Source organism: Numida meleagris, chromosome 5 (assembly GCF_002078875.1).
Source record: "Numida meleagris isolate 19003 breed g44 Domestic line chromosome 5, NumMel1.0, whole genome shotgun sequence".
NCBI lineage: Eukaryota > Metazoa > Chordata > Aves > Galliformes > Numididae > Numida > Numida meleagris.
The window spans coordinates 58687528-58710244 of record NC_034413.1 but is presented as its reverse complement, the minus strand read 5'-3'; the positions used below and the strand labels follow the sequence as shown (position 1 = coordinate 58710244).

Here is a 22717-nt window from a genome sequence, read left to right as displayed (position 1 = left end):
TTTTTTTTTCTCTCTCTGCTGCTTTATTTACAGAAAACTAAGCTTGAAAGGATTTTATCTGAATGCTTTTTCCCTTCTAAGTTTTGTGTCTGTAGGTCCTCTAGTCGTTTGTGAAAGATAACAATTCATATTGAATTCCTTGTTTTCTTATGCATTCTGATTTGTTATGCTAATGTTGTTTATATCAGATTATATTTTTTTCTACAAAGACTAAAAGAGATACTTGAGATTTGTTTTTAAAATTAATTATTTTTCAAATAGTTTAGAAAACGAAGGTCAAAGTTGTTTTTTTTCTGTCATCTTTTACAATCTATCATCTTTTCTTGCATCACATATAAATCATAATGAGTCTGGGCCTTTAAATGCTTGATATGAAGTTACAGTTGTCACAGTTTTCACTGTCTTCTGTATTGTCTGTTATGTCTTGATGAAGCCTTGACTTGGAATAGTAAAGTCTACCAGTATTAGTTTACCAGAATAGTGCAAGACCTGCATGCCCTCTGGTGGAAGCAACCCTTCACAGACTGATATACGAAGATCAGCTCCCGTGGCCTTGCTTGGTCTGGCTTGTGGACAAACACTCTCCTTTGATATACTCGGTTACTCAATTAAGTTATGTTTCTCCACAGCAGAGTTTATTAGCTAGTAAGAAGGAAAACTCTTCTATGAGTTTCTTTTTTCATTAAAGTGTGAACTCTTTCATTTCTCCTCAACCTGTTTCTTGACTTTTTAACCTTGTTTCTCCACTATAATAAAAAGAAAATGAGTTATATGTTGTGTAAAGGTATTGAACGGTATCTCATTGAGGACACAGGTTTTATAGAATTCTGTTCTGCTTTTAAGGAAGTTTACAGGTTCGATACAAGTTGAGTAAGGATGGACTGCTCATCTTCACAATTGACTCTGGAAATTTTGCCAACCGAGAGATGCATCACGTGAAGATCAACAGAGAAGGCAGAGAGCTCATCATTCAGGTATGTCATGGCTTGTTTTTGGGGCTAGATTCCCATGGGAAATGAGATCTGTCCTTTGCCCTGTTCCCTTACATTGCCTGTTTTACCAAGGCAGGATGAAGAGGACCATCTTACTGCTCCTTCTACTTTTCTTCTGAGGCTAATTACTACATTTCAAATTAAAAAACAAATTTGCCAGGTGTGGGCGACAACAACTTAACAGAAAAGAGTGGCAGGGACTGAAGAGAAGCTATGTATTAATAAAAGAATGAGAAAGCAAAAGAAACACATGGAATACCATCATTTTTCTTTCCTTTGCAATTTCCATTTCTGGGTGGTAAAATGATCCACGGCTAACACAGCAACTAAGATAGGTAGGCCTGATTCTGTAGGAAGGAGGCTTACACTAACTATCGGGGTTCTCCTCAAGTTGCAGTCTTCTATTGTCTGCTGCACTGTGGTTTTCTTCTATGCAGAACTAATTCTCCACAATACATTTATAGAGAGGCCTCCTTTGTGTGCACTCTGCATTGCCTAGACATGGATTTTGGGAAGCAGGGGAATTTCAGTGTCAAACATTTTAACTTTTCTGCAGGGGAAGTTTCTTTAAAGCCCTTTATATGACTATTCTTGTGCACCTTTCAGCTTCTCATGCAAAAATCAAAGCACATTCACTTTGCTATCTTTAGAAACTGAATCATGCTTGGGGGCAGAATTATTTGCAGCTCAGATTCTTCCCACGAATTTGCAGGACAAAGGTCTAGGTGTGTCTACATGCTGTTTTAATGAACTAATTTTACTGACCTCTTCCAGGTTGATCAAGTTATCAAACTCAAACACAACTTTTCTGAGATTGATTTTAAGGCCATCAAATCACTTACTTTGGGCAAGGTCACAGGTAGGTTTTACTAAAAACATTCCTGAGTCATCGTTTATAATAGTGTTTGAGTTAACCTGTGTTGTATGCTGGCTTTTTAATAGAGTTGGGGTTTTTTTGTGTGTGTGGCTGATTTAGCTGTAAGGGTTATCCCAAGCAGTCTACTACTCTTTCTTACACAGCTCATCAGTGCAAAAATTTGGCAGCTTTACTTGTTTGTACTCATAGCAATGTTAGCTTCTCCCATTGCTCACTCCAGTAAAGTGATTCATATTGCCTGTGTAGCTTCACAGGGTGGCATCTTAGCCTAATGATATCATTTTGCTGACTGTAGCTTGCTCCTCTGAAGCCATTTCTGTTTCCTAATGATAAGAAGAACAGTGCTGTGAGCCTTCATCCTGTCTACCCTTATTGCCCTCCCTGTCCTTTTCTATTTGAATTCTGCAAGGAATATTTCTGTTACATATAGCACTGAGGGCACAATTTTGCATGCTGTGTGCATGTACGTTTTTTGTATTTACCCTTTCACACTGCAAAGCTATTACAAGACCAGGAAAACTTTGCCAGAAATTTGGAAATTATAACTCCTCTGTTTTGTTGTCAGGTTATGTCTTATTACTTTACATAAGTCTCGTTCATTCCTAGTAAGATTCTAAATGTTTCCTTGGTTATAAAGATTTTAGTCCTATGTTAGAATTGAACCTCCATATGACGCTTGCCATCTGCTCCACTATTGCAATTTATATGCTTAATTAATAGCACCCAGAGCCTCCAGGATTGGTAGCTAAACAGAAACAAGATGTCCTCTAATGTCTATCAGTGCAATGTAATTGTATATAATGACATCAGTGCATTTTGCACTGAGTAGGTTAAAGACGGGAACTGATTTTCCCCTTAATTGTAACTCATGTTTGTTCAAAAATGCAGCAAGCTTTCAAACCTTTGTGGGCAGGTTTGGGGACCTGACACTTTTCAGCCCAAGCCAGAGCTCAGCTAAAATCTCATTTTGTCAAGCTTCAGCTGTAGTGCAGAAAACAAGCGTTGCTCATATCACAACCACTGCATAAAGTTCCAGCTATAGATAACAAATCAATAAAACCAAGACTTTCTAACCAGCACAAAGACCTTGAAACATGTAACCAGAAAACTTACAAGGTGCAACTCAGCCTCATGGGGGAAACTAGATGTAGCCACAAAAATTGGAGTAATTTTACAAGTACAAGTTTCTTGCAGTGTCAGAAAGCCCGGATGTATCTCCAGGGGTTTGGCATTCAGTTCCACTGAACACCACAGACTTGTCTCTAGACAACTTTTAATGGATATGTCCTTCTCCATTTTTTTCTCTTTTCTCCAAAGTTTCTAGGTATTTTCTATTAGTAATAATAAGGTAGCAATAATTTTCTGTAATGGCACTAGAGCCATAAACTTGCTCATCCAGCTGATTGGAGATCTTATTGCTGTACCAGGAATCACACAATTAATCCCAGAAAGTCAATTTAATTTCAGCCTAATCCTAGATCTAGTTTCTTCTTCACATATTAACTGAATTTCCTCAGACTTTTCTGTATCAGGCATTCATTTGCCAAGTTTTATCCAACACTGTAGCTGTGCTAAGGAGAGTCCTTATACCCTCCCAGAACTGCACATCACAGTCTTCTCTGAGTCTTCTCTTCTCCAGGCTGACCAGGCCCAGCTCTCTCAACCTTTTCTCATATGAAGGTTGCTCCTGTCCCTTAATCATCTTTGTAGGCTTTTGCTGGACTCACTGTAGAAAATCTGTGTCTGTCTTCTGCTAGGAAGCCTAGAACTGGACCCAGAACTCAGTTGTGCAAAATCCATGCAGAGTACAAGGGGAAGATCATCTTCGGCTACTAAAGCCAGGTTGGATGGGGCCCTGTCCATGGCAAGGTGGTTGATGCTCGACTATCTTTGAGGTCCCTTCCAACCTCAGCGATTCTGTGATCTCACAAGACAAAAATCTCTTCCTCGCTAGATCTTCTCATGATTACCATGCTAGCACAGTTGGAACTCTTGAAAAGATCAGTTTTTCTGCAATGTCCAGTTTTTAATCTTCAACCTCTTCTGCCACGTTTGACTTCCTTCAGTCAAAAGCTTCTTACACTCTGATACTTTTTTCTGTCTTTGGAATCTGCTGTGTTTTTGAAAAGCTGCCCTACACCCAGCTCAGAATTCCAGGAAAAAGCCTTGGTTTAAGGCAGAGGGGGAAATCACCTGGAATTCAAACTATAGGGACGCTCTGACTGCCACAGGCTGCTTGGGTGACCTTGGGCAAGCCATTTATGTGCAGTTATAAAGGTAAGTAGGCATTTTATTCCCACTGGAATCAATCCGAGCTACAGTATCTCTGTTCTCTATCAGTAAAGCCTGGATAATAGAACATCCCTACATCAGAGGGATGCTGTGAGGATAAGAGCATAAAAGGTTGTGAGCTGTTCAGATCCACAGTAACGGGGCCATATAGCTTCCTTAGAAAGATCAATCTAAATATAAATGCAGCTTTGAAGACAACAGAGTAAAAAGAGGCAGCATTCAAGTAGCCAACAGATATTTGTTGAATTCTTCCTCGCAGTATCCAACAGTGATACAGAAATATTATTATCCCACAGTTCACTGTCATTTTTCTTCACATATATAGAGCAAAGACACAAAAGGACTTATCCAAAGCTCATCACTATCGATGGGAGTCTTTCCATGGACTTCAGTGAGTACTGGTTTCAGACCCCAAGTGGGTCGTACAGTTTATGGCAAAGCCTTAGTGAAATCTTAACCAGAGTCCCAGTTCATTTACTTTTAGTGCTCCTTGCAGAGATCATACTGCTGTACTTTACTTAACCACATGAGCTCTATTGGCAATTTGACCTAACAATGAGGCTGGCTCTGCTTTAAACAAGGGAGTGAACTTCATGACCTTCTGAGGTGTCTTTCAACTTAGATTGTTCTGTAATCCTCTGATGTCAGATAGATACACATTTGCATACGTTTAGGTCTTTTTTAGAAAAAAAGAAAAAAGCTGCTATCCCAATGGGAATTATTATCTATTTGTTTTGAGTTTGACTGTAGGATTCACGGGTGTCTAAATAACAGCTTCTTTCTACCCATAATGTGTATGGTGTTGAAAGAAAACCAGAGAGTGAACGAAAAGCAAAAAAGAAGAAAGTGGCTCTAGTTCAGTGTTCTTTGTTTTTAGTCTAAACTAGTTTCAGCAGCTTAGAAGTGCCTAAGACATTAGTGTATCTGCAACAGCTTTTAGTGTTTTGTTTTGTTTTTTTTTGCTTGCTTTGAAAACTTCTCACTGTGCTCCAACATATCTAAAACTTTTGGCACCGTAGTACCTTGAAAAACTATCAGTGGTGCAGAGAAATGAATCTAATTGTCTGCATCTTTGCTTCTGAGCAAGTTAATATCCTAGTTGTGTAATGATACTAGAGTAAAAGGATAGAACTGAAAGAAGTTAAGAGTATTCGGAAGAAAGAGATTGTGAAGATTTCCTTAACGTCTGTCTGAATTTATTTGTGTCTTCAAAGTAATTAATTATCAGCTCTTTCCAGACTGGTGATATAAAGAACTCTGTAGCAGAGTTTATATCTAACCGCCTGAGCTAAAACACACTCAAGTGGTAGGAGCCTTTCCACTGCATCATTCAGCTTTGATGTAAAGTGTACATAGTAGAAGTTTATCTGAAAAGTAATTTTATTAAAATCATTGTGTAGGTGCAGTACAATTTTTATGATTTCTATTATGGATTTTCTTATTAAAAGTTCACAAGAAGCAAATTGAATCCATGCACTGAAGAAATCACAGAACAATTCATTCAGGAGTGATATTATACAGGGGGAAGTGATAATTAAATCCTAAGAGGTACAGTGGCATTAACTCTGAGATACAAAACTTATGCTAAAGAGGCACATCCTTTTGGAGAGTTGTGATGAAAGATTGTGAGTGCGAGTGTCATTCCCTTTTCAGAGCTCACAAACTCACAAATTTCTTGAGAAATGTGAAGTCATTATCTCAGAATATATTACTCTACCATATTAACAATACAGAAGTGGCTGCAAGAATTGTATTCTGGACTTGTGTTGTCATTGCAAGGCTTTTTTCTTTACTACAGACTCTTCCCACCCTAAATGCCTGCTTCCTGAGAGGATCTTACCCTGGAAAAACATCTCGAGTGTGTTAGAGGTCTGAAAATGTTTTTCCCCATAGCAGCCCAGTGAAATCTTAGAGAAAATGAAAGTGTCTACGTGGGAGAGACATTTGGGACCTAGGTGACATGATTTAAAATAAAAAAGCTTGACTGTCACCAGCACTTCAAGCAGTCCAAGGTCTGAGCCAATAATGCCATCGTGTCTGTGTTAAAAAGAGACAAAAACCATTCAGAATTTCAGATCCTAATACCACACTTAAATCTCTGTTTCTTTGATGATAATGGTGCCTAAATAACTGTCAAAGGTTATCTACTGCTATCTAGAAATTCTATTTTTGGTCTGTATTCTTGCTGCTGGAATTAATTTTAACTGTCTGCTTGTGAGAAGGGCATGTATTCTTTTGCACATTGTCTTTCGTTTTTTTGCATATTTTCTTTTTATAGATTATGTTTTCAGCTCATGCAGAATCACATAATCTGTCACAACATTGCCAGCCCTAAGATTCAAATGTCAAAAATTTTGACGTCATAAATTTCACACTGCAATTCAAAGCAGAGCTCCATTTTCAATGACAAGCTGTCTTTCAGAAAACATACCAAATGCATGTCTGAAATTATGTCTATTGACATATTAAGCCTAATGAAACAAAAATCTCAAATGTTCCCCTTGGCATTAAATGTTCAGTTGCTAGCAAGCAAAACCTGGACTGTTCTGCCCATTCCTGGGAAAACTTGAGGGAAAAAGGACTTTTTACTTTGCTCTCGCTGTCCTTTGCTGTTTCCGAAGTATTGTTGAAGTACATTGAATATCTGGTTCCCTGCCTCTTGCTCAAGCTCATCCTCTTCATAATGAAGAGGAAGTTTAATTTTATTTGTAAAAATATGGATAAAGTAAGTTTTGGGGAATTAACAGTTAAATTACTCAAAAGCTGAAGAAGATTGCCTTCTCAGTCCCACACCCCTGTACTGAAGTTCGACGTAACATTGTTACATCACGTTATACATCCTATTACAATCACAGATTTCTATTATCCACACAAGGATTCATAGGGCACCACACATCATTCACATTCAAGTTGTATAGGACTCTTGTTGAGTTCAGTGGGAGACCCACTTTCTGAAAGATATAATGCACGCACCTCAAGTCTTAGACTAAAGTAACCTATATCTGTGCTCATGGAATTTTTACCAGAAGGCTCGGAGCTTGTTTTCAGTTTGTTCTTTGATTTTTTTTTTTCCTCCTCTTTTCCAAATTTCAAAGCCTTTTAACAACAAATAGTCTAGTTCTCATTCATGCAAAGCTTACTTTGACAAAAGACTATGGGAATAGGCCCTTAATTTGACTTTTAAAAAAGCCTTCAACAGTGCTCTTAGACTTTCCAAGCTACTGTACCATGAAAAAAAAGAATTTGTTATTTTGTAGGTTTTACCTTTTGCACATTGGGGCAGAACAGAACAATTTAGATTGCCTGATGCCTAAAAGATGATACCAACAAATCCACCTTTTGTGTCAAAGTTAATAAAAAAGGAAACGCTGAGAGTACGAACATTTACAAAGGTTTTTGCAAATTCAACAAGGACAACAAACACTGCAAAGCAGACTTCAGATAAACCTTCGTGCGGAAACTTGGAAATGACTCTTAAGACCTCTGCCAAAATCTCATTAGAAACCTGAATGCAGTATTTTCCTACATATTGAGGACAACAAATGCAAATCTGTGTAAGGCTACAGGCTTCTTTTCAGTGTCAAAGTCTTACTGTTTACCGTCACATCTCTCTGACAGTTGTTCACAGCCCAGAGGTTGTCCCCATGACTCCTCTGGCAGTGATAGTTCATCGGCCTGAGCTTTTCTCCTGTAAGACTCCTGAGAAACAAAGCTTCCACAATACCTTGCTGAGATACAGCTGAATTCTTCCACGTTATATTTCAAACTTAATTAATAAATCATCTTTCTTGGCTTGTTCCCTCTGGCTGCATGACATCATGGGCACAGATCCTGAGTGCCAAAATTAACGTGTCATTTATGTTACTTTTGAGATGCTTCATATTTTCTTATATGTTATTCAGGTAGTAAAATCAGTTTTGAAGACATAAGAGACAGTCTACTTTTATCCTAAATTCTTTTGGTTGAAAGGTTGTAAAATTATTGCATTTGATTGATGGTAGAAAAATTGGACCCTATTTTAACATTCAACATCCTAATCTTTCAAGCTATGAAAATAAACTTGAAAACCTGAGAGTCCTTATTTTCCACTGTCATTGGAGCTATTTCCAGAGTTTTCAGCGCTAGAATTTTTTCCACAAGCAGGTAACTTTTAAGGCTTTGAGTAACTATTGATACTGTTTTTGTGCACATTTGGGGGTTTTGTCTTGTTTTTTTTTTTCCTGTTTTGTTTTAGTTTGTTTTTGTTTTTTTCTTTTTTAATTGACCTTGCTACAAGGCACATCATGTTACAGACCTTGCTGCAGTATGAATTTCAATTTCTGGAAAGTAAATAAATGAAAGCTTGGAGGAAAGGGAAGATGGCTTCACTGTCCTTCGCTGGCTTTCCAAAACAACCTTTGATATTAAAACATAAAGAACTAAATAAAAAGGCATGCCTTTGAACTGACTTTCTCTTTGTGAAATTTAAATGAACTCAGGCACATACATTAATTGTACCATCTCATCTTCAGGCTGGAAAAGAGCACGGAGGCACTAGTTTGAATGTGGATTTAGATTAAATGAAGTACAGTTTTGAATTTCATTTTACTCATGGAATAGGGCTAACAAATAGAATGACAGCCTAGCTCATAACTAGGAGGATTCTTAGGAACTCTGATTATAAAAATAAGAAGCGTTAATGCTGCCGACAGGATTAGGTGGACTGGAAAAGTAAGTTAAAGAATAGACACATGGAGAAGGGTGGAAGCCATATTAGTAAGCTGTTTAATACTGAGCCACAAAGTGTGCATGTTTGATAGAGAATAGAGAGTAGGATCCTTCGTGAAAAGAGTGGAGGAAGGAGAATACCTAAAGACATATCTGTGAAACTGGTGGTACACAAAAAGTTGGAGAGGATAATCTCAGATTCTGTGATGTTCTGTGTTATTATTTTTGTGGGGTTTATTGCTACTATTGTAGTAATTAATACCCAGGGTGTGTTAGATACTGTCAAGACAGTAGAAAAATGGATAAGAAAAGAAGTGCAATGCAGTCTTTTGTCCAAGCCAACTTGATAGTAAGCTGAGGGAAAACCTAAACATTTGAGATCAACTGAAATAAAACAGTCAGTAAGATGATAAAAGAATTACTAATTTTTTAATGTGTCTTCCTAAAACTGACAATCCCCAGACTGTTTTTCTGTTGTGTTGCAGATAGTTTATCACTGGACCCTGAAGTCTCAAAGGCAAATGCCTATGGTTTCACTGGCTGCATGTCCTCTGTTCGGTATAACCACATTGCTCCCCTGAAAGCTGCCTTACGCCATCCCAGCATTGCTCCTGTGGCTGTCAAGGGCTCCTTGACTGAGTCCAGCTGTGCATCCCTAATGGAAGCTGATGTGAACACGGCAACCACAATATATTCCTCATCAGGTACGTCCTGCCAAGAAGAAAAATGGAAACTAAAAGAATACTGGAGTGTGAGATTCCATTCATTTTTACTGTAATGCAATTGTGAAAGCATTATAAACATTGGAACTGTGAAGTTACTTTCTCTCTAAGAATTAAAAGTGTTAAGAACGGGCATTAAGATTAGCCAACGCCACTTTAAAAAGACATTGTACCACACTATCCCTATAACGAATAAAAAAAATCCCACACTCAGTGTTAACAGCATCTGAAGTGTGGTTATATGCCTGATTTGCCATTCTCATCCACTCCAGGTAGCTCCAGTTCCGCAGATCTCAAAGGAAAACATAAGTGTTACACAGATTTCATATCCCAGTGGTGATCAGCAAGAGGAATCTTACAACAAAGAAGCCAAATCTATTCCCACTCTAGCAGAAGGGAGCAAAAACCCTTTGTACAAACCCCTTGACACATATGCATGACGTCCATTAAATGCCTGTATGTTATTCTCTCATGCTAAAGAGAAGCTACAGTACTGGAGCGTTACCAGTAAGGTGATTCCAACAGTTCATTTATGTCTTCCAATCCTGAGACTGTCCTCTGGGAATTTTAAGTATTTTACATATGAGAATTTGTATGCAGAGGGGGAGACTCAGAGCAGCTGGGAGCATCATCACCACTAACAGGGGCAACTGAGTTGCTGCTTTAGTCACCATCGGATGTGGCAAAACTCCTAATGACCAGCAATGAGTACAAATTAAGAGATGTCTTTCGCCCCTTGACCTATGAAGCTGCTTTGTCTTCCCAGAGAACTATTAGATCTCCGTTACATATCATGATTCCTTTTACATTTGTACTTGCATCAAATCTCCTTTTCCTGCAGCTTCTACTTAAGATATTCCACAGAAAACAAATGATGCTATTAGCATTCTGCATAGAGAAAGAGGCTGCTGATTACTCTGAGCACACTGTGTATGCGCTGCTTCCCACTTCTAGCTTTCTTCTCTCCACCCAGAGCTATCAGAAATATCTGCTATGAAGCACACAAGCAATATTTGCAATGCACATGAAATGGGTGATAACACTGAAAATATGAACTCCTTGCCCTGTGCTCTGTCACCCTGATGATCTAATTCTTCTAGAGTTTAAAAAGCAGTAAGACTTGAGGCTCAGAACTGCAGGACAGGACACAGCAGAAATTAGTATATTTGGACTTAGGTAGTAAGGTTTTAGAGTCAATTGAACTCTAGTGTCAAGGTTAAGCACTGTCACATCAGAAATGATGAACGAATAAAATCCATACACCCATAGCTCAGTTATCCATACACACAGCTTCTGATTGGGAAACCCAAAATGAAAGGTAACTTACCATGATTTTGCTATTTAACAGAGATATACAACTCACCTTATTCCTTGCTAAGAGATACTAAGGTACTGGCATTCTGAATGCTATACTGATGGCATAGAGATATTGAACTCTTAATTTGCTATTTTTGTGTGTGTATTAAAATGCTGTAAATGCCACAGCAGATTCAGCTGGTGGAATTCTGATGTCTGTCAACCAAGGTCTTCATGCAGTTAAAGTAAAAATGCCAGAGACAGAAATATTTTTGTTTCTGAAAGGCAGCTAGGAGAGTACAAGTCCCTGTTTTACTGTGCTTGAGCTGGACCTGCTATTTCCATATGAAGAGGAACAATAGGTTTGCCAGAGGCTACCTTGGCCATGGGATCTATGAGATGGTGCAGTTCAGTATCCTCAGAAGAAGGATAAAAACACAGTAGTTATGACTGCAGTCCCTACCTTAAGGGAGAACAACCGTGGACCTGGCTGGAAGAATCTCCAAGGATACAGACCTTGTGAGAAAGGAATTCAGGAGAACTGATTGATTTTCAAGGACCACCTGCTCCAAGATCAAGAAGGGTCCATACAGGTGAACAGGAAATCCAGAAAAAGGTGGCAGGAGGCCCAGAGAGGTTGTGGAGTCCCAGTTCTTGGAAATTTTCAGAAGAAAAATGGGTACAGCCCTGGGAAACTGGTTCTCATAGACATTGTTTTGAGCAGGGATTTGGAATAGGTAAGATCTAGGGAGGCACTCCAGTTTCATCAATACTGTGATTCTGTGGCTCACACTGTAATGTCATCAGTGATATCAAAAAGGAGGCAGATGTGCTGTTAAGGTCACTTACAAGACACAGTATTCCTTTTCCTTCGCTTCAGAGTTTGCTTTCTCACTGGAATGGTTCAGCTGTCCCATGCCATCTGCTTCCCTGTAGCAACACCCATCTCCTTGTATCTTGATTTTACTTCTCAGTCAAAACATAATTCTTAAGACCTCTGTCAGCCTCCATTCTAAAATGGATTTCCAAGATTTGTTTTGGTTTCCTCTGGTAAAAGCCACCAGAAAGTAGTCATGCTTTGATATCATTTATAGTATCAGAGCTTGCATAATCTTTTTGGAATTAATTACATCTGATTTTTTTTTTTAAAGGTAGATATCTAATTTCATTTTTTGATACATATTTAATAGTTTTCCATTACTCTATTTGAGCAATACTATGCATCAAATACTGAGAAGAGATTTTACTTTAGTACAATAGGTTTGGTATTCAACAGATGTGAGTTTTTATTGTCATTTAGTTCACTGGAGATATCTAAGGACTCAGAAAATACACCTAACCTGTATTTATGTATAAAAATAATATTTCTTTTATCCCTGTTCCAGTCCCACAAATATAGTCAATAAGATGAAACTTTACCATGACTATTTGTTGCTTAGCAACATCACTATAGGCACCCAAGATCCAAATAAGGGGAACATTGTAAATAGGTCTCAACCTGAGCATCCAGATCTGTCAAAATTAGTGATTACATCCACGGTGATAATTAGTGTACTGGAGGCGTTCAATTCATCACTTCTGTGTCTGTAGCTCAGAGAATGAACTGCAGATGTAGAGAACCCTGTTCAGTACACCTGTGTTTCATAAGAAATTCTTCCACGCCTAAAACCCACAGTAGATTTGCATCTTTTAAAACATAAAACCTTCTTGAGGTTGATGTCTCCTTCCTTTTCCTAGGGCTTGTTTAAGTGTTGTAGAGTAAGGAAAAAGTACCCCCATTAAGATCTTAAACAGCCCAAAGCCACCATCTTTGCAAACTCATCACCTCCTGATACACAATTATAGAATAATCACTTGGTTGTGTAAGAAAATATCATCTTGGACAATCACAGAATCACATAATGTCAGGAACCGGAGCGGACCTCAAAAGATCATCTAGTCCAATCCCCCTGCCAGAGCAGGAACACCTAGATTAGGTCACCCAGGAATGCGTCCAGCCGGGTTTTGAATGTCTCCAGAGAAGGAGACCCCACAGCCTCCCTGGGCAGCCCGTTCCAGTGTTCTGTTATCCTTACTGTGAAGAAGTTTTTTTCTCATATTTATGGAAAACCTCCTATGTTCCAGCTTGCACCCATTGCCCCTTGTCCTATCATTGGCTGTCACTGAGAAGAGCCTGGTTCCATCCTCCTGACACTCACCCTTTACATATTTATAAACATTAATGAGGTCACCTCTCAGTCTCCTCCAGAGGAAAGAGACCCAGCTCCCTCGGCCTTTCCTTGTAAGGGAGATGCTCCACTCCCTTAATCATCTTTGTGGCTCTGCGCTGGAGTCTCTTAAGCACTTCCTTGTCTTTGAACTGAGGGGCCCAGAACTGGACACAATATTCCAGATACAGTCTGACCAGGGCAGAGTAGAGAGGGAGGAGAGCCTCTCTCGACCTACGAACCACACTCCTTCTAACGCACACAGGATGCCACTGGCTTTCTTGGCCACAAGGGCACAGTGCTGGCTCATGGTCATCCTGCTGTCCACCAGGACCCCCAGGTCCCTTTCCCCTACGCTGCTCTCCAACAGGTCAGACCCCAACCTATACTTGTACCTGGAGTTGTTCTTGCCCACATGCAAGAGTCTACACTTGCCCTTGTTATATTTCATTAAATTTCTCCCTGCCCAACTCTCCAGCCTAAGTCTTGCTGGATGGTAGCACAGCCTTCTGGTGTGTCAGCCACTCCTCCCAGTTTTGTATCATCAGCGAACTTTCTGACAGTGCACTCTATTCCCTCATCCAAGCCACTGATGAATATACTGAGTAGTACTAGTCCCAGTACCAACCCTTGAGGGACTCCACTAGATACAGGCCTCCAACTACACTCTGTCCCATTGACCACAACTCTCTGGCTTCTTTCCTTCAGCCAGTTCACAGTCCCCATCACTACCCGATGATCCAGATCTCACTTTCTCAGTTTGGCTGCAAGGATGCTGTGGGAGACGGTGTCAAATGCTTTACTAAAATCAAGATGAGGAATCAAAACATGGCTTTGTCAGGTACTAAGGCAAAGATGGTCAGTGACATAAACCTTGCACTGTCATGAGTTTCTCAATCAGGTTTCCACCCACTTGTATTGGAAAGATCAGTCTGGCAAAGCAATATAACAGAGAGAGACACTTGTCACTAACTCCAAAGTATATCCACTGTACAATAGCTTGGAAGTTTGTAAAAGAGAGAAACAAATAGGAATCTCTTTAAAGGAGAGAGTGAGCTGAAAAAAGTGAAGATGCAAGAAAAGTTGGATTCAACTAGCAGAAGAAAACATAGGGTTTTCTGAAACAGGGCAAAAGTAGTTACACTGCTGTAACTCCACTGATTTCAGATAGGAATCTGAATTTCAAACTCACAGCATGTAGACGCTTTCTGTAAATGACTACTGTCAAAACACTGGGCCAAAAAGTAGAAGAACTACAATACCTAGGAGCTTTTAATGTCACAATTCATTTTGATACCTCTCTGCTTTTAATTTAATTTGACCATTGCATTTCTGCAATGCAGATTTCTTCCAAAAAACTGTCCCACACAGAGACTGCTTCTCTTTATAAGGTTAAATTTGACTTGTATATCTTCATCTACAAATGTAGGTCAGGTCTAGCCTTCCTTTCCTTTTGCTTCTTTCTGGTATCGCTTCTTAGATATTTAAAAAAAAAAAGCTATGACTGAGTAAAGCTCCCAATAGGCTATTTAGCTCAAATTTCTTTCTGTGATTTCTCTACAGATAAACTGAGAAAACACTTTCAGATGTTAGAGTGGCTGTGAGCCTGTTTTCTCTTAAATACATCCTTAACAGTGAAGATGTTGGAGAAATTTGTCCTGCAAGCTTAGAGACCTTTCTGGTTTGATTTTCCCATACCCTAAATTACATCTTTTGAAAAAAGGTTGCAATTCACAAAAGTAAGAGGACACTTCTGTCTAAGCCACAGAGAAAATTAAAATAGTTGATAAAGAAAAATAAATCTTGTTCTGTTTAACCAACTGCAGATCCTTTTGGGAAGACAGATGAAAGGGAGCCTCTCACCAATGCGGTCAGAAGTGATTCTGCTGTGATTGGAGGTAACATAATTTTTAAAGATGAAAATTGAAAAATAATTGTCAGAGCGTAAAACACCTTGTGATTTAGTATTTTCTTGATTTATCGGTACATAGCTATACCAAGCTACCCAGATACAAATGTGAACTGTGAACTAAGGCAATTGTCCGTGTCAACCAAACCAACCAGTAATTGTTTTGCACACCACACTGATGAGAGCCTCAACATATTATTCATACATCCCTTACTCCTTGAGCTCTCTATTTGCAAGTTGGTATCATAGAGGAGCTTGCTAGATCATATGGAAGCATCTATATACTAGGAAAAGTTGTCTTTATAGCTTCGTGTAGGGTTTTCATTTTCCTTTAACAACCTGGAAGGCAATTTATCTCTGTTTACTTTATAGGATGCCCTGTAGGGAACTGCTTTTGATAATATCTAGAAGCTGTAAACCTAAGCGTACAAGGCTCATGCCAAGTTTCAGTGATAACACAGAAGAAAATACGACAGAGCAGGGATTTGTTTGAGCATACATATCTAGTTTTTTTTTTTTATATATATAAACAAACACATGATCCAACTTTGCTTCCAGTGAAGTCAGAATTTGTTCCAAATTAGAAGGTCAGTTATATCAGTGCTCACTACCTGTGTCACCAAAAGAGACTAAAATAGAAATAAAGATGATCAAGAAGAGCATGGGAGAGACAGATGACTGTGTACAAACTAAGATGAACTATCATATCCTCTAACTGATATGCACTTGTAATGTATTTTTGACCTAATTGAGTCTGTGTTTTGTATTTTACCCTTTCTATCCTTCCCTTTTTTTTTTTTAACCTCTCTTCAGGTGTAATAGCAGTTGTGATATTCATCATCTTTTGCATCATCGCCATCATGAGCAGATTCCTCTATCAGCACAAACAGGCACATCGAAGTAGCCAGACAAAGGAGAAGGAATACCCAGAAAATCTTGAGAGCTCTTTTAAAGCTGACATTGACTTGCAGAACACAGTGAGCGAGTGCAAACGAGAATATTTCATATGATGGACAATGCAATTTCTTTTTACTCTTACTCCCCTGAACTTCCTTCCTTCTTCCCCTGCCCTTTTTTTTTAAAAAAAAAAATCCTTTTTTTTTTTTGCTTTCTTTCTTTTTCATTTGAGAAAGATCACCCTGCAAAAGAAACACTGACAACAATCACAGTGCCTCATTCTCTGCACAACAACCTGGCAATCACAGTTTACTTCTGCAGCTCAAGAGACCTGTTACCCCACTCTAAACAAAATAAGATCCACACATGCACCTGGTTTCTGCCATGACTTCCTGGATGTTTCCAAGTCCCTACTTTTGTGTTTGTTGTGTTTTTTTCCCCCTCTGGAACCAGTTAATTCACCACATTTACAATAGAGCTGGGCTATGTAAAGTAGCTGAGTACATAGCTCTACAGATAGTGGGACAGGAGAAAGGGAAAAAATGAAACCAAACCACCTGACTTATTTTACAGGCTCATTTACAACAATCATAAAGAACCAGAAAAAATCTCAAATGATATGAATAGACATATGCATTGATTTTGGTGTTACATTAATTTATACCAGTTGAGAAACTGGTATGAGGTAATGAAAAATAAAACTGTCTTTCTCATTAAGCTCCTTCCCCCAACCTCCTGTCCTTTTACTGTAACTTTTAGGCTTACCATTTCTTTTCCAACAGTGTATGTATCAACAATGAATATCATTCCCATACACTTCTTTCACCTCCATCTCATAAGGCTGGCTTTGTAGACCCAACATACTCTAGCATATCTCTAGCTGAAGCATGGAAAATAGTAGCTTGAATCTCCAAGGGTTTTAGGAAGCTGCTAGGACTTAGGTGCACTATATTTGTCTGAAATGTTATAAATGCAGCATATGTTCATGACATATGGAGGATTATCATGTGCTGAGGTTAAACACTGTTGCCACTGAGGCAAATAAAATATACGAGAGGAAAATTAGAAGTAGTTAATCTTAAACACGATATGCCAGTTATTAAGATAAAAATAATAATTAGAAGAAATAATTCCAAGTGCTCAAAAAACCCTGCAAAAACTGCATGAAAGATTGAGTGATATTTCTTTGTAGAAACTGGAATAACCACTCCAAAGCTAAATAACAGAGATTTAATATTATGTCTAAGAAGGTTAATATTTAATCAAGCCTATGAAATCTGTGAAAAAAATCCCAACTGCTTCAATTAAGAGAAACAGTAGTGAAGATTAAAGTCTTCTGTCCTTTACAGATTGGGAACAATACTGAAGGCTCAAATCCTGCCCATTTTAATTGTGCTGCATAGTTGTACTATGAGCCTGAAAAAAAAAAAATCTTCTTTTCATTCATAGATGCTGTAAGGCTAGGGAACTGAGAGGTCCCTCCAGGGTGAGGTTTTTCACACCTTGCTTGCATCTGTGTAACATATTTTCTTCACAGGGCTGCTGAAGAGTATTTAAAATTTACTGTCAGACTTGCAAGTTTCTCACTGGAGTTGGATCAATTCAACAGCTAAGAAAAAAAGAATCCTACTTATTGCTGTATTCTTTGGATGAGAATTTAGTCAGGAGAATTACTGTACAGCTGGATCTCTTTCTTTGTCCCCTACATCATTCTGGAGTCATCCTAGGGTGTCCACATACTGATTATTTTCACATCAATTAAAATCAAAGAATTTTTGTGTGAAGTAATGATCAATAGCAAATTATTGATGAAATTAGACAAACAACAGGTGCTTTATTTCCCAGGCAGTGCATTGGTCACAGAGGTATTTTACAGGATGCTTTGTGATGGGAGGAGGGGTCAGACAAAGGAAAAAATAAAGGACAGGTTGGAAGTGATGATTATTTATCACTTCCCTTGATGAGAAGTAGAATCCAGTGAAAAGAAAGCAATCTTGGAATGATACTGTTCTTACACAAAGAGGAGTACATGACACCGGCCTCACAACCAGAAGACTAACCAAGCAATTTTACAAAGCTGGCTATGCTGAAATTAGAACTGGTTCCCTTCTTCCTTGACTAGGGTTGGCAACAGACTTTCTGGCTCATGCTGGATGTTTGTATGGTATACAATTACTTGAGAGTGTTTGGGCATGGTGAGATGTGTAATGATGGAGTCATTAGCTGTGTTCTCCTTATGTTGCTTTATCTTCCACTATGAAAGCCTGGCAAAGCAATTCTTTTCTCCTTCCTTTCCCTAGGTAAAGCTGAACGGTTTTTCACATGAGGGAAGGAATAAGCAAGCACATGGGCACCTGCTCCCATGTTTGAGTCATTTTATTTGAAGTGACCCCTGTCTGAGCCAACTCTGACAACCTAATGTACTTAATTGGCTTTACAAAGAATGGAATAGGAAGGAGGGGAAAGTGCATAAGTGAATTTTTGTTCCCCCCCCTCCAAAACAGTCTCTGTTCAGAAAGACACAAATCATCCTTGTGTTTTGCTGCATGCTAGGTTGTAGGAATAAAAGTACTACAATATACAACTACAGAGCGCAAAACACAGTGGAGTAGCTATAGAATGCAGACTAAGCAATGGAGCACAGTCCTCTCATTTTTCAAGTGACTTAAATCACTTTCAGCATCTCAGAACCTGATTCCGCAGGATGCTTAGATTTCTCAAGGAGGATCAAGTTCCCATCACCAAATGTAGATACTGATGTTGCTGCAAACGTTTCAGATACTGTTCAGTGGCTCAATTCTGGGAGAGGTGTAAGTAGTATGTTACGTGCAAGCACAGACTGGCAAAACAGTGTGTCTTCTATATTTATTTTCCTTTTCCTCATTCATTATAGTCCAGGCTGGTAAAACTTGAAGCATTTTGCTATATCAGTGTGCTTCTGTAAAAAGAACAAACTGCACATACATAAATGCATGCACAAGTATAAAGAAACACATGCATCTGTACCTATGGATGTAATGAGTGTCAATGTTTATATGCTACAGGGCTGGATAAAAGAGCACTTTTGTAGAGGTGTGCATATAAGATCCTGCTTTTAAATCAGGTTGTTAATATTCTTCTAACTAAAAAAATAGCTAAAAACTACTATATAAAGGTAAACTCTTACACTATTTCAGTTGCTTATTTATTTTGTTGCAGTGCTTTCTTTAGTGAAGGGCATCATTGGTTTACTTTAGTTCCAGTTAGTGGCAATAAAAATTAGAGAAAATAAATAAATACAAGTTTTCAAAAACCTCCCTATGTTAAAATTGCCTTCATTTTCCATAGTTCAAATTAGATCTTCTTTCCCCTATCTATTGCAAATCACTTGTAGTATTCTCATTAAAAGGGCCTTAAACCAGGGGGGTGGGGGTTCTTCCCTGTTCTCTTTTAACTATCATTCTAGGTAACAGTTTTCAGTAAACATGAAGTACTTTTTACATATACAAAGTCAGGTCGTCTTCTAACATAAAACCAAAGGGCACTAAAGGTTTTTGGAGGGTTTCTGTTCTGGAATGTTTTTTGTTCTTTTCCCTAAGAAAAGTTCCATAGAGAATGGAAGGGGCAATTAGAAGGATCCCAAGTCCCTTTTTTCCTTCTACAGTTATGTCACCTCTGAAAAATAATTTCTTCTAGGGATTTTTAGGCTACCAAATACTGAGATTGAGACTTAGGCACTGCAAATTCCTATTTCCCAGAAACAACTCAACTTTGCCCATAATAGCCACGCCTTGCACATCTGCTTTGCTGTGAGATGTTTTAAATACTACAGGGCATTTAAGTTCCTTTGAAGATTGGGCCCCATTTCTCTTCTAGAAATAAAGCATTAGTCCAAGTAAGCCACCAGTGTAATTTTGCAGTAAGTTTTTTCCACTGTCCTTATTCACTTACGGGAGAAAAGACTGCAAGTGTTTGGAGTGCATTTTTAACATATACACCTTTTTTTTTTCCTCTCCTTTTTTCTTGGCATGGCAGGGCACTACAGTGAGAACAAACCCAGGCAGGAGACAGGCTTTTAACTCACACTGGCTAAGCCAGGATTCTCATTTGGGTGCAAGAAGCTTCAGAAAAAAAAAAGCCATTTAGAGCTGTGCTAAGATTCAGTCCCCTAACACTTACATTAAAATAAATGGCCAAAAAAAAAAATCAAAGATGAGATGTATCATCTCTTCTTTGTTCTAACTTGATCTAGCCAGACTGAACCCATCCTATTTATCAATTCCTAGGTTTTTACAGTGTCAGCCAAAACATTACTTTAATTAGATGTTTGCCTATATTAGCATTTAGCTGACACACATTTGGTGAGGAACAATCAATACATGGTTTTGCTAGACTGGGGGGATATGAATCTTCTCATAATGATGTCCGACATTGATTTTGCTTAGTGTAGGACTGAGCCCTAGACCATGAAGAACTTGAAGACTGTCTTTGAGTCTTTTCATTTTGTTTCGGTTGGCATTTGTTTTTACAGGCTACTTGTTTCACACTTGTCATTAAGTCAGTGAGGACAGCAAATATCTAGACATACTTTAAGGTGAAAGATCAGGCTCTAGAGGTGAATATTTCTCTATTGATCATAGAGAGAGCAGGATCCTGGCAGTAGGCTAGCTACTTATAGCAGTATTTGCCTATATAAAGGGATCTTGAAATATCCTTGCAGCTCCAGTAGACACATCTGCACAAGGCTTAAAGAAACATGTTTCTTTCAGAGGTGCCAGCTGGGACTGGGAAAGGATCCTCCTAGTATCTAAAATCACACTAGGCATCTCTGGCTAGGAAACGCATCTGTCTGCTTATAGTTGAATACATCAAAGTCATGTGTCAGAGCACCCTTTTGAGTCAGTGGCCATCCTGCCAGTAATCCATGGAGTTCAGAGAAAACAGATCTTTCTCCAATCTATTCAAGACCTAGAATCCATCGATTAGCATGGGAGCTTTGACAAATAGCATAAGCATAAACAGATCTTCACATTTCATAATCTAAAGCTATATCAGGTCACCTAAGATGCCTTTCTACCCCTGTATGCCTGGTGTCATTTGAAATAAACTAGATTTTCAGTGCAGCTGCAGCACAGATGCAAGTCTCCTTCCTGTCACATCTGTTATCTGCTAGCCCCAAGCAGATATATTACTGATACCTGTTGGCTTTTCACGTTACAGTAAGCATCCATCCAGAATCTTCAACTTCTAAACAAGACAAACCCTTGAAAAATCCCATCTTCAGAACAAAATCAGCCTTCCTTTCTATTAGAGTAAGCCAACTGGTTGAAGTACATCCTTCACCCCTGGATAGCAGAGCCTAAGAGGAAGCAGGATTTGACTCCTTCAGACTCTGCCATCTCCTGCCATTGTTGTTTCTTGTCTTCACCTACACTAAGCTTACACTGAAGATGAATTTCAAGTATTGTTTTGCACTGGTAGCTTTTCACAGACATAGTGTCTTTTATTATGATTTTTCAAAAAGCAATGCTGTGTAAAAGAGTTGAGTAGAAGCTGAGAGCTTGTGAGGATCTCTGAGACAAGTGCTGTTTCAAAGCTTTCATGCAGTTTTGCAATGCTTACTTATCAAACAAACCAAGCAGTACAGCTACATTCCTGCCAAAACAAAGGCCTTATCCAGAGCTCTTTGAGGTTGGTGGGAGGCCTCTTGGTTGACTACAGTTAGAGTTGTACCGTGCCCCTTGAGGTTTTCTTGACAAGTTACTCTCTCAGCCATGCAGTTTCAAAGCATAATTTGTTTCTTTTGGATCTGAACTTGCTGTGCTTCCTTCTCCAATGAAAAGTTCTCCACGTCCCCTTTCAGTGCAAGTCCCCTTCTCTGTGCTCCTTTTGTACATGAAACTTCTAAAAACGCTCTTCTTTGGGGTCTGAAATAGCTTTTTTCCTCCCTTTGGTTGTTTATTTTGAGCCATGCCTATAGGAGTTTGGATATTTCTATGTATCAGTACTTATTTTTGTGATCTTTTGTTTCTTGACAAAAACTGGGAAAAAAAAGCACTGCTGAACTATTGTAATTTGTAAGCTTGTTATTCGTTGTTTGTAATGTACTGAGTGAGTCTACAAGCCAAGCTAAGGAAGGATTAAGGCAACAATTTCTGTTGACAGCTGCTCCATATCTAGTTCACCTGATTTATTTTTCTCCCTCTCCTTTTTTCTTTAACATGGGGGGCTATTGAATTGGTGGTAGGAGACAGAAGAACTCAAGTTATTGTGCTAACTAAGGTTATTATTTTTCTCCTGGCAGTCACAGAAAACAGAATTTGAAGAAATGACATGATTCTCAAAATATCAGCCAGATATTCAGCTATGAGACTGTACTCCACCATGAGCTGTAGTCACCTAGGGATGGTGACCTGTAAGAGCAAATGGGGACATTACCTTGCCAAATTACAATTGCAGCGAGACAGTGAATGAGGGAAATGCTCTCAGAAAGGTAAAGCTGTTGGAACTCATGCATGGTAATCCTCAGGTGGATTTGGGGGGGTGGGGGGGGGGGGGGGGGGCCTAAATGTTTTTTCCAGTTAGGCTTTACTATGGAATGGATGAACAGTTAGCTGCCCAAAACATAGCCCTAGTTTTCCTGGTGATCCGCAAAGTCTTAGTGATGTGCTTCAGTCATGGGAGAGAATTTCAAACTTCTAGCTGGTAATTAACTGAATCTCCCTAGTAAAATCACTGGCGTTCTCCCAGATACATCAGAGAAGAAGGATCACATCCTCCCTCAAATAATAGTAACATTTACTGAAACATTGGGTACAGTGTTTACTTAGAGACTCTCC

The 22717-nt window shown here is 38.8% G+C and overlaps 2 protein-coding genes across 5 annotated transcripts in view; one reads left to right on the top strand and one right to left on the bottom strand.

The window, feature by feature from the left end:
* Positions 1 to 22413, top strand: part of CNTNAP5 (contactin associated protein like 5) — a 274310-nt gene extending 251897 nt beyond the window's left edge. The window contains exons 21-25 of one of the 3 annotated variants that reach the window (XM_021397542.1): positions 844 to 974; positions 1767 to 1851; positions 9354 to 9572; positions 14920 to 14991; positions 15816 to 22413. In XM_021397542.1, coding sequence (XP_021253217.1) covers positions 844 to 974; positions 1767 to 1851; positions 9354 to 9572; positions 14920 to 14991; positions 15816 to 16012 — 704 coding nt within the window. In that variant the 3' untranslated portion in view covers positions 16013 to 22413. The other 2 variants (XM_021397543.1, XM_021397544.1) reach the window with 2 other exon arrangements.
* LOC110399220 overlaps positions 1 to 22717 on the bottom strand; it is a 585449-nt gene that overhangs the window by 10156 nt on the left and 552576 nt on the right. Inside the window, exon 23 of one of the 2 annotated variants that reach the window (XR_002439017.1) lies at positions 9447 to 9579. The exons of the other annotated variant lie outside the window; for it this stretch is intronic. The gene's annotated coding sequence lies outside the window, so the exon portion shown is untranslated. Of the gene's footprint in view, positions 1 to 9446; positions 9580 to 22717 lie in introns of those variants that run through there. 2 annotated transcript variants of the gene reach the window in all.